Source organism: Gymnodraco acuticeps, unplaced genomic scaffold (assembly GCF_902827175.1).
Source record: "Gymnodraco acuticeps unplaced genomic scaffold, fGymAcu1.1, whole genome shotgun sequence".
Lineage (NCBI taxonomy): Eukaryota > Metazoa > Chordata > Actinopteri > Perciformes > Bathydraconidae > Gymnodraco > Gymnodraco acuticeps.
In genome coordinates, this window is record NW_022991934.1 from 611,682 (window position 1) to 623,711 (window position 12,030).

Below are 12,030 nucleotides of genomic sequence, written 5' to 3' on the forward strand. Positions count from 1 at the left end.
ACCACCTCCGTTTAGCCTATGAAAAAACTACCTAGCTAAGGCTAAAGCTAACCTTAGCAGATAGTGACAATGTATGCTAGTTTGCCAGCTCAACGATAATATTGCGACAGAAACACTTTTCAGTGCACATCACGCTCTGCCGCTCCGACAGGGAGCTCTGCTCTGAACACCTGAATGGCCCATTCTAACAGCTGTTCACCAGCGGTCCAGTCTGTACCACAGTGACTCCGGACCGCACAGTTAATATTAACGAACGCACCCGTAGGTAATGTAGCTGCTGAATCTAGACCATCATCGCGGAGCAGCAGAGCCGACAGGCAGGAAGACTCGAGTACACAGCTCGCGCTTCATTATAATATATAAAAAAAGAACACCATGCGTGTATGATGGCACATAACAGCTCGCGGCCGCAGATTACTCCGGGTCCCAGACCCCCCCCATCCCCAACAATATTTTTATTGCAGATCTACATGAATCACACTAACGACCTATTTTGGTTTCAAAACGGCACATTTCGCCTGAAAGGTGACAACTTTGCATCCCTGAACTGCGTTAGCAACGTTCCCCTGGCAAGCTCACCTTTCCCAGAGGTATGGACGGAGGAGATGTGGCGGAGGAAACAAGAGGCATACCCGTGGATAGACTACAAAGCTGGGAAACTGGGCTGCAAAGTTTGTTCATCCATTTCGGATTCACCAGTCTTCAAAACGCAAGGTTTGTGTGTGTGTGTGTGTGTGTGTGTGTGTGTGTGTGTGTGTGTGTGTGTGTGTGTGTGTGTGTGTGTGTGTGTGTGTGTGTGTGTGTGTGTGTGTGTGTGTGTGTGTGTGTGTGTGTGTGTGTGTGTGTGTGTGTGTGTGTGTGTGTGTATGTGTGTGTGTGTGTGCGTGTGTTTGTGTAAAGCAGTGCTGTCTGCTTATTTGCAATGTAGGCTAGGCCTAATCAGAATAATTTCAAGTCCAGATTCAATGTTGTTTGCATAAGTAAGCTATATTTTTTGTTTCGTTTATTTAATAAGTAAATTTCAGGACAACTTTGGGAATTTTGTTTGTTTGTTATGAGTTTTGAATATATTTTGAAAGTGGAGATAGAGAGAGAGAGAGAGAAGCAGTGCTGTCTGCTTAGTTGCAATACTGTAGCTTATGCAATTTAGGCCTTGTGGTGATTGACATTATTCACCCACGGATCTATGGGTTGGGGTATTGTTCCGCATGGACATTTGAGTGAGCCGGACTTCCTGTTTCCGCCGGTCTTCGCTTCCCGGGCATGAAGTTGTTTACATGTGTGTTCAGATGCTAAATAAAAGGATAGCTTGTAACTTTGATACCCCGCCTCCGACTCCCGTCTCTCGGCACTACAGCCTATAAATTGTTTATGTAACTTATGTGCCAGTGTGTCCATGGTTTTGAGTCTGTGTGTGATGAGCGCAGCGCCGTCTGCTTTTTGCAGTACAGTTATTAAAGTAGGACGAAGCATACCGGTAGTTTCTGTGGACCTGTCTGCCCGTTTTGTGAGTGCACTGCGCGCGTGCGCACTTGTGTGGCATTGTTTGGGATGACCTAATTCAAATAGCGTCCCCCCAGTAATCCCCACTATACCACTGCTCTGCACTGAAGGCAGGTTGGTGCCTCTAGTGGAACAAGTGGTATTACATTTTGCCCTAAATGGATAGAATCCAATTAAATTCCAGCAGGCATGTGAGTAGTTTGAATGGCTTTGTATACTGCAGGGTAGCTTGTGGATTTACTCCAGGTGGAACTAAAGTCTGATTTAATACTTGATTATATTTCACATCATTCATCCACATCTGTAAAGAAACTAAAGGTATTAAATACATGTAGTGGTGTAAAAGTACACCATGTACCTCCAAATTGTAGTGGAGTAAGAGTACAAAGTAGCATGAAATGTAAAGTATCAAGGAAAGTACAAGTACCTCACAGCCGAAAAGAATCCGCCCCTTCCTTCAGACTTCCTTACAGAGCACCTCCTCCAACACACATGAACGCGCAATGCACGAGATGGAAGGCTGACAGACAGCGCGGCTGACAGACAGGGCGGCAATCCAATCCAATCTGCGGCAATACAATCTGTTTAGCCGGGCCGGCTAAACGGATTGGTTGTACTTTTTACAGTATTACGGGTTCCACAGATGACATTTTTTTATGGATTTTTTGTCAAAGCACTTCAGATATTCATTGCTATCGGGATGTTAAGAGCATTCCATGGAATATGACAAAAAGTGTATCTCGAGCCGGTTTCTGAAACTTACCTACCCCACCTTTAAGTACAGTACTTGAGTAAATCTTCCCACCTCTGATCCTAAGTGCTGCACTGTCTCAGTATTCCCTGTTTGACATAATAATAATAAAATAATAATTCATTTATTTTATATAGGCGCCTTTCAAGGCTATCAAGGTCGCCGTACAAACACATAAAAAACAAGATACACAATACCTAACACCAGCAACAGGGCTCTGTGGGTTTCAGCAGCCTTTCGCAGTCCTTGTCAGCGCTGCTTAAGGTCAGCTGCGTGAGTCCCCCCTCCCCCCCCCCCGGCGACACAGTATCCACTCACCTGTAACATCAGGCAGACCTTCAGATGCTGTCAGACGGAGCTCTGGGGAGCAGGATGTTGATAAGGTGGCTGGAGGACCAACATGGAGACACAGTTTAGAGCTACATCCTGTTCCCTGCTCCAGTCCTCAGCTGCTGAAACATTACCAGTAGAGGAAACCTGCATTTCTTGCAATACCTTATTTTTTTTAGGGTGGTTAAGAAAGTCAATATCAGATATATATTGATACATGGGTGCCACTTTGTTAGAAAAAGTATTTGTGGCACTTTTTTTTGGATGTAAAGGTCCCATGTCATGGCCATTTCTACTGATCATAATTCCATTGTTGAGGTATATTACAATAGATTTACATTGTTCAATATTCCAAAATCACATTGGTTTCTCATACAGCATCTCTGCATAGCATGTGGAGCTCCTTCCCCCCCCCCCCCGTGAGCCCAGTGGCCGTCGGCGAGGCAGCGAGACACAGCAAAATCCAGCCCGAAACACACACACACACCCGCAGCCTGGCTGGGAGTTTGTGTGTGTGCCCAGGCTGAGTTCCGCGGTGTGTCGCCACCTCGCCGACCCCACACCAGTGAGCCAGCTCACAATGTCCTGCTCCTCGCAGCAGCGAGCCTCGCAACTTCCCGCCGAGTGTGTGTGTGTGAGGAAGTCCGCGGATTGGTCCAAATGTAACGGCTCCGCGGACGTAACGTCACTATACCCAAATACGTCACAGTACCCAGGAAGAAAAAGAGAAATCTCCAACGCGGCGTTCTGGGGCAGCATAGACAGATCTTCTCTGTGTTAAAGTTTTACTCACTACAGGGTGTACTTTGAGGGTTTTAGACTGCAGACCGTTTACATGCAGAAAAAGCTACATAACACACAAGGGGACGGGTAATAACCAGAAAAGCATGACATGGGACCTTTAAAAAAACACAACTGCTTTAAGCGCCCCCCGGCAAACACTACATACATACACTACAGTATATATGCTTACAGATCTGTTTTTGACAATAAGTTCTGTAACTATGCTACGCTGCTGCAAAGCAGGAGCAACAATTGATTGACTATTCTCTATTCAATTATTATTAATATTAAACGTGTGTTACCAGAAATACACCCAGAAAGTGAGAACAGTCCTCCAGATTGGACATATTCTCTTGTGCAAATGAACAAAGTGTAAAATTCTGTGTGCACGCTATTATCAGATCATTTTAACAAATGATCCTAATGCCAGGTGGTGGGGACAACATTGTCCATTTCCAAAAGTGGTAGATAAATATAGTATATAACAAGTGTTTATTCAAGTCTAAACTCAAAGCTGTCCATTGTGTTGGTCAGTTATTTCCTGCTCTGGGACTCTCAGACAGAATGGGTGTGGCTCTGCTATTGATGGCTGTCCTCGGGCTAACACTTTTAGCAGCATCACTGCTAATGGGTTTCTGTAGCCGGCTCTGAGGCAGCCTCACCCCGACACCGGCTAATGCACTGATATGCTCAGCAGCACCCTCCCCCCCCCCCAGCCCACAGTACATTATGACAGATGATTCCACCTCCTATTATACTCCCACCCTGCCTGCACCTAGTCTTTGTAGCGAAGTACACTGCACAATTGGGTTTTATCTGTATTAAACAAACAGATGGAAAATAGTTCCACTGTTGAATGAGCTGTGTGGGGGAGAGAACATTGATATGTATAGAGAGTCTGTGAGCGTCTCTGAGTGTCCATTCACCTCTTTCCCACCATAGCACTTTTTATTATACCTGCTATCGGGTGGAATTAATACATGGGCTACACAGGTTGCTATGTCAGACTATCACAAATAAAATCCTAATAAAACATACTCCGTTAAAATGTACCACAATCATGTGATAACAACAAGTAGTCAAGAGAGTCACCTGAGCTTTGGTTGCTATGCTAACATCGGCCATCTAATACCAGAGAAACTTTAACGACATAATGTTGCCAAACAGTGTCGGGCTCTGGGAGGTGGAAACACAACTGGGGCATGAAAAGCACAAGCACGGAGCTAGAACTGGAACTGGGGTTTGTGAGTCTGTGATGATCAGTACACATTTTGTCTCACTCTTAATCCATCGTCACCATTCATCTTGTGTTGATGTAGCTAGTAAAACCAGCTACATCAAACCTGCATCAGGTTTGTAATCTGATATGAGCTGAGAATAAATGAATTAACTATGAATGTCTTAAATCTCGTCTGATTTAATCAGGGTTTCCATTATGGAAGAAAAGTGTCCATGTCCTTTACTCTTTGCCGACAAGCCCTGAACACTGTGCATTACATTTTTTGCAAAATAACAATCATGCAACCCTACACTTTGGATGATTGTGTGATGAAACAGGTCATATTAGCCCATCTGTCTTCATTGTGTTTCAGCGTTGTTGCTCCCTGTTTGCACTGTGGGTCTTTCAGTGGAACCACTCTGACAGGAGCAGCTCCTCATTGCACTCTTGATAGGTTAAACGTTTAAAAATAGCTCTTTGGGGAGCAGAGATGGATGGAGAGGCCACGCAGGGCTGAGCCTCATTGTGTCTTTGTAGAAACTTAAATGAGTAGCCTACCATGATCATTGCAAGCAATAGGATAGTTTGGGAACACAGAGCTCAGCAAATCCATAAATGTAAAATGAGAAATGAACACACACAAAATGTATATGAACCAGACAATTTACAGGATTATAATGAACCCAGTGCCACGACAATAATCAGAGTGTGAGTGCACACTGCAAAGAATTATGCAAACACTAAAACAGTAGAAGACAATCCCAATCTTGTTTTCCACAATTTGACCAGCAGAGTTTTGGAGGATGGCAAATCGTAAAATCCCAAGTTACCCAAGTGCTGACCAAATCCATAATTCATACATTTCTGTGGTGCTGTTTCAGTTAATGTTCAGTGGGAGTGCTGAATTCACCCACTGTGTTATAATCTGCAGAGATGGATTGTTAGTTAATATTTTAGTGTATAGTATATGCTAGTTATAACTGAATGTAATCAAGGCAGCACAACTTGCAAATCTTGCATAAGTTACCACAAATGTGTCCCGTGAACATGTCAGGGTACGTATGACAGAAGTCTGCAGCGGCTGAGGGTGGACATGTGGAGTCATTCTCCAAAGAGACAGTAATGATAGTGAGAGTTGAAGTATAGTCCCTCAACATTTGGAATAATCCTGTGTGGAAATTAATCATGAAAAATAATGGGATTCCATAAAAGAGAGGCAATCTAATCCAGGCTCAGCAGCTGCAGCCTCTCCACCAGAGAGCATCATCCTTGTATCTTGGATACAAGATGTTTGGGTTAGTATGACATTTCATCATCAATAATGCTGCTGGCTAAACCCACCCTTTGTAGCTGCTTTAGGTCAGGTTAGTCAATTGGTCAGGGCATAGGAGCTGAACAAATTAAGTATCCAGTACCTACATTTCTTACATCCCATGTCAATTTAAATCAGGACTCAACATGTACAAAATATTGTTGCCTTTGGGTAACTTATATATAATACATATATATAGTTCTTGTCTCATTTTTAGCTGCGACCAGCTCTTTAACTGGCTCTGTCTGCTGGTTTTCATCCTAAGAGTCTGAGTTTGCTAAGGGGTAAAGGTTGTGTCTGAGAATGGGTGGATGCATGTGCATGGAAACAGCTTTAAAAACAGTTTGTGCTGGTTTCTTCACTGATGCATTTTTTGTTTGTAATTTCCCTGCCACATGGTATTGAAGCATTTTACCTTCTAATCAAGCAAATAATAAATCTATTGTGTGTAAGGAGTAATTACACTGCTTCTTAGTTCAATAGAGATAATGAGACTATTCCTTACCTGAGGAAACAATCAGAAAATCCATGGATGCAAAATGAGAAATGAACCCACACACGAATGATGGGAAGGCATCACAATGGATTTGAGTAAATTAGCGCATCACCCGACAATTTCCAGCAATCTAATAAACCCTTCCAAAACAATCAGAGTGTGAGTGCCCGTTGTAAAGAATTATGCAAATACTAATAGAATAGAAGGCCCTCGGGCAGGGTGGGGGTCACAATGGAGAACATGAGCCTCATATTGTGACTGCTGCTTCTGTCATTACTGATTCAACAGCAAACCACAAACAAGCTCCTCTCTGCTCCAAACCAAAACCAAAACCCATTTCAAAGGATCATTTCACTCCCATCAGAAGTGTGGGAGCACTTCTGTTTACAGCCTGCTCTGTCAAATGGGACTGCTTCATTGGAGTGCCCGCCAATTAAAGTTAATTCTTTGCTACAGTGCAACGGCATATAAGACCATAGAGTTTTCCAGACTGGTGTTAGCTGTTTGTCGCTTTGCTATTTCAAAGCAGAGCATGGCAGGCATCGTCTTGGTCTTACATATGGAGTTAGTAGCGCCGTTGTATAACAGTATGTTTATTTTTTTTGTGACCACATTTTTATTGTTTTTCTAGTCGCCCTCACAAATATATAATATATATATATATATACAATAGGGTGGTCTTTAAAATTGAAAGTCGGAAAGTCTAAGCTCCAACCCCCATAATTCATTCTATTAGTCAAGAAAACTCTCCTGGTGAATTTCTTCCTCAATCTGACAACATTTACCCCTCCCTCATCAACCTTGAAGTTTAGCCTCAGTTGCAGCACCGTGGCTGCTGGTGTGGCAGCCCAGGTCGATGAGGGAGGGGTAAACGTGACCCATGTCACTGAACCGTTTTCATTGCACACACCATGTGTACCATGCAGTCTGTCTGGGGCTGAGAGCCACAGACTGGGCGGGAAGAGACAGGCTCTTACATTTTGTGTTGGCAGTAAGAAAAGTGGGTACCACTTTACAATAAGACTACCCTTATAAAGGGTTTATGAATAGTTTGTAATTCATTTATTAATTAGGTTGTGAACACTTTATAAATCATTAATAAGCTTTTATAAGACATGAGATAAACAGGGCAACTGTGAGCGGTTGCTTGCCAAATAGTGAGCCCACATTTATCTGTACTGCTAAGCCTTATATTGGCTACCTAGTAAAGTGTGAAACACATCACCATCTATTGATGAGTCACTAACATTTATAACTACTGAAAGGGTGCATTGTTTTTAAGTTTAATACACATGTCCATTCACGCTGACCTAATACACATTTTTCACATGAAATGCAAAGTACAATGCAACAGAACCAAGCAAAACATGTTATTCACACATGAAGACAATTGGGACTCAAAGTAATGACTGTTTAGTATGACTGATACACATATTTAAACATAAAAGCTTTTCTCAGACATAAATGGTAAGACATAATGGCACTCAGACTGGAAAGGCTTTGTGTATATCCTTGAACAAGCGTCCAAGCAGTCCATCAGGGTGAGCAGAGCCAAGCCAAGATGACCATTCAAGAACCTTGAGGTGTTCCTTCAACTAACTCTCTGTACGGTTTCCTCTCAGTCTACGGACATGTCCTTTGACGGTCGACCAAGCTCTTTCATTATGTTGGGTATGACTGCCAGTCTGGGGGTTCACCAACCACCTGCTGTGGTTTATGGTGTAGTGGTTGTACCCCATGTTACTCAGCACTCTCTGTATGCCCTCCACTCATCACTCATAATGCTACTTCCTGACTTAACATGCCGTCTAATTAGAGGGACAATGTGGCATCTTGATCGTTTCTCCACTAGTTTCAACACTAGTCTCTGCCTTTTGTCTTTAACTCCCATCATTCTGAAGACCCATTTCTTCCTTCTCCAGGTATGTCCAAAGCGTCCACGTGCATACAAACAAAAAATAAATCATAACATCATCTTAGTTAACAACAAAATGCACACAAATTACAGTAAAAATTGCTGCACATCATGTTTCAAAATGCCATAGTTGTGTTATTTGTAATATACACACATCTTATTGTGAGGTTGATTTTACATACACTACGCCACTCTTCAACACTACTTTGACGTTAGCTTGTCTACATAATCGACCATAGCACATTTAAAGTGTGAGGCACGCCTCCCTGGGGGGCGCCAGAGAGCTTCAGGGGAGGCGCAGCGTGAGAAAAAAAGAACAAGAAAAAGACGAGTAAAGTGTCACTTGCACACTTTTGGCTGTCTGTGGAGACCGAGTTCCCCCACCTCACCAAAAAGGCTGTAAAAGTGCTCATTCCCTTCACCTCCACCCAGGGATAGACTGGCCATCTGTGTGTTCTGGAGAATCACAGAACGGCCGGCTCGGTTCGCTGACGGCCGGCACCACCCTTTATTTTTTATGTTTTGAAACGGCATCATTTAAGTTGCGCTGACAGGCGACAGAGGTCCGTTCAGCGGGCCGTTTACAAGTAGCGAGGCCCCCCCCCCCCCCCCCCCCCGTTGACAGTTCACTAGCGTGCTCTACCAATTTCTGTGGGCTGGGCTGGGTGAGATTCCAGGGCTGATTGATTTTTAGTCCCAGTCCAACCCTGCCTCCACCTACCTGTGTGAGTGCAGGTTTTCTGCATTGACTTTGATCAAAAGCAAGTGCTGGTCAAGGCTGCAGCCAGAGGATGATCTGCGTTTATTCCTGTCTACATTGCATCCCTGCATCACCCGCCTGTGCGCATCAAAGACGCAGACTCATTGTTCATGTAAAACAGAAAGATAAAAAGGTTTAAAAAATGTATTGTTTAAAGTTTTAAGGAGGTGACGCTACTCAGCCAATCAAATTGGTGCAGTCAGTGAGTCAGCACGATAGATTGAAACACACACAGAGACGAGACAAGAAGAGAGAAACAGCAGTGAATAATTTCAAATGGCGTGCTCAAAAAAGAGAAAGGAAGACAGCGAAAACAGAGCATTTAAATACATTTTCTCTTACTGGACCTCTTTGAAATGCAAATGAATACCCCTGCATTATAGCAACAACAACAATTACACTTTACAAGGCTCCCTTTTGGCAGTTATAAATGTTAGTAACTCATAAACAAATGGTCATAAAGAGATGCCAAGAAACATCAAGGTGGAAGGGGGGAATCAACTCAGTGAACAACAGATACCAAGGATGCTGGCTGATAAAGAAGACAAAGTAAGCTAGGTAGCCAATATAAGGCTTACGGCCCGTCCACACAGCAGCTTTGAACAAATCTTGAAAATCTTGGAGCTGGGCGTGTCTGACAGCTTGGGGATTTTTTGCGAGCAACACGACCAACAACCAATCACATGAATCTCCCGCCCCCGACATACAAAGCAAAAAAAAACGGGGATTTTATGCGAGCAATATATATATATAAACTCCCCAAACAGGCGAAAACCTACCAGTTTCACCCACTGTCTCTGGCACCTCCCTCCATGCCTGGCTCCTCCGGTTTGTATCCCGGTAAATAGTCTGGTCGTATAGAACCAGGTGATTTGCTACCGTAATTTCTCGTTTGGAATATGAGGAAATGAACTGCGGTCTGGTTCTCCCTGCTTACACGCGGTTTGATTGGCTAGAGCTTCTACTGTCAGATTTGCATAAACGGGTTTGATTGGCTGACGCTTCCAGATCAGCTTCAAAAGTTGAACATTGCTCAACTTTTGAATCCTGAACATCCTGGAAATCCTCGCTTCGCTCCCCCACAATGCAGTTCGGCGACAAGCGAGGCAAATTGACGTCATCCCCATTCAAAGTCAATGGGCAGAGAAGCGTTGGAAGCGGTGGAAGAATCGTCTAGCTGCTGTGTGGACGGGCCGTTAGTCATCTTGCCAAATAGTGAGCCTGTATTGATGTATGTTATGTTATAACTGGTTTATCCTGGTTCTTAATGATTAATAAAGTGTTTACAACCTAATTAATAAACTAATTATAAACCCTTTATGAATCCTTTATAAGGGTAGTCATATTGTAAAGTGGCACCGAAAAGTGTATACACTAGAATTGTTCTTTAACTACAACAGCACAACAATATTACTCTCCATTCGTCTTCTCTGTTTGTTTAGGCCAACGATGCCTCGGGGAACACGTGGAACTGGCTGTACTTCATCCCCCTCATCATCATCGGATCCTTCTTCATGCTCAACCTGGTGTTAGGTGTGCTTTCAGGGTGAGTACAAACTGTGAGGATGACCTGAGGGAAGTATTTCAAGAGATGCATTTTTACTTTACCCCCAGACCTCTTTGGTTATGGCTGCATTTGCGTGACATAAGATAAAGTGGGGAAACTTTTGCATACAAGTACCAAACCATATGCCAGAACAGCTGTGATAAACTCAGCCAACACTATGAAGCTTGTCACATACTCCTATCACTGCAGCATATTAAAACTAATCAGACCATATGCTTAAAAACAAGTCATTTCTGTTTTATTTGAAAAATAAACTATAGAAAGTAATACTTTCAATATGCCGTTTGTACATTATTTAAAAAATATCTAATTTCTGATATGAGGCCAACTACCAACATTACCCTCATGGTTTCAGAAATATGTTATGTTCTATTGAAATATTCCAGTTGACAGATGATAAAGAGTTCTGGTGGGAAGAGACGGTCTACTCTTGAAATACCTCTGAATTCAAACTAATTGAAAGATTGAACTATATCTTTATAAAGATAATTATTTGATGTAATATTTAAACAAATAAACACTGTGTTTAACTTGGTATAGCTCAACATCTATGAGAGGTTAAAGGTATGAAGGGTGTGAGCTGGTGTTAGTTAATTTGAATCAAATGTGCTGTTCCTCTACATCAGGGGTGCCCAACCTTTTTTGAACCGAGAGCTACTTTTAAAGTTGCCAGTCTGCCGAGATCTACCAGTCCAAATAGAGAGGCGTAGCCATTACTGACAGCCTACTACCAGGTAAATACACACTTCTACTTGTATAAAACTGACCTTTGTACGATTAATACTTCATAAAATACTGCAGATCCTTTATCTTACCTCTTTCTAATCTACACGTATTTAACTGAAGTTACACAACAGTGTTGTTGATACAGAGTTGAGTTTATTCACACGTCACTACAGTGGGTAATGTTTTCAAGAAACATTGAACAGTGCTGCCACATATGACACAGGAAGAAAGAAAATACACTGAACCCTTTCTTTGCCATTATTTAAAAATAGTGTTGCTACAAAAGTATACATTAGGCTTACTAATAAGACAACTCAGATCTGAAGCTACACAGGAATCTGCTGCCAAAGTGCAATAAAAAAGACAACATTAATAGAATCAAACCCTTTTTTGTTGCATTTTAGTAGATTATAAAAAGAAATGCCTTTAAAATAGGATGCAAGCAACACTAGTTTCTTAACCTCAATTGATAAAAGACTATAATCAATTTAAGTTTGCATTCTTATACCATTTTGTAGAATAATTATAATGAATAAGTTCAAACAAACCAAAACTCACAGCTGATTAATAACGGTATCTAACTTGAGTTTTTAAATATCAAAAACCTGTTGAAATGCTGCTGTTATTTTTACTGTCCCCCAAAAAGCGCGTCTGCAGCCTCCAGGAAT

At 42.4% G+C, this 12,030-nt stretch overlaps 1 protein-coding gene across 1 annotated transcript in view; it reads left to right on the top strand.

Moving 5' to 3' along the window:
• cacna1ba (calcium channel, voltage-dependent, N type, alpha 1B subunit, a) overlaps window positions 1–12,030 on the top strand; it is a 331,900-nt gene that overhangs the window by 105,652 nt on the left and 214,218 nt on the right. The window contains 1 exon segment of the mRNA XM_034200269.1: window positions 10,512–10,615. Coding sequence (XP_034056160.1) covers window positions 10,512–10,615 — 104 coding nt within the window.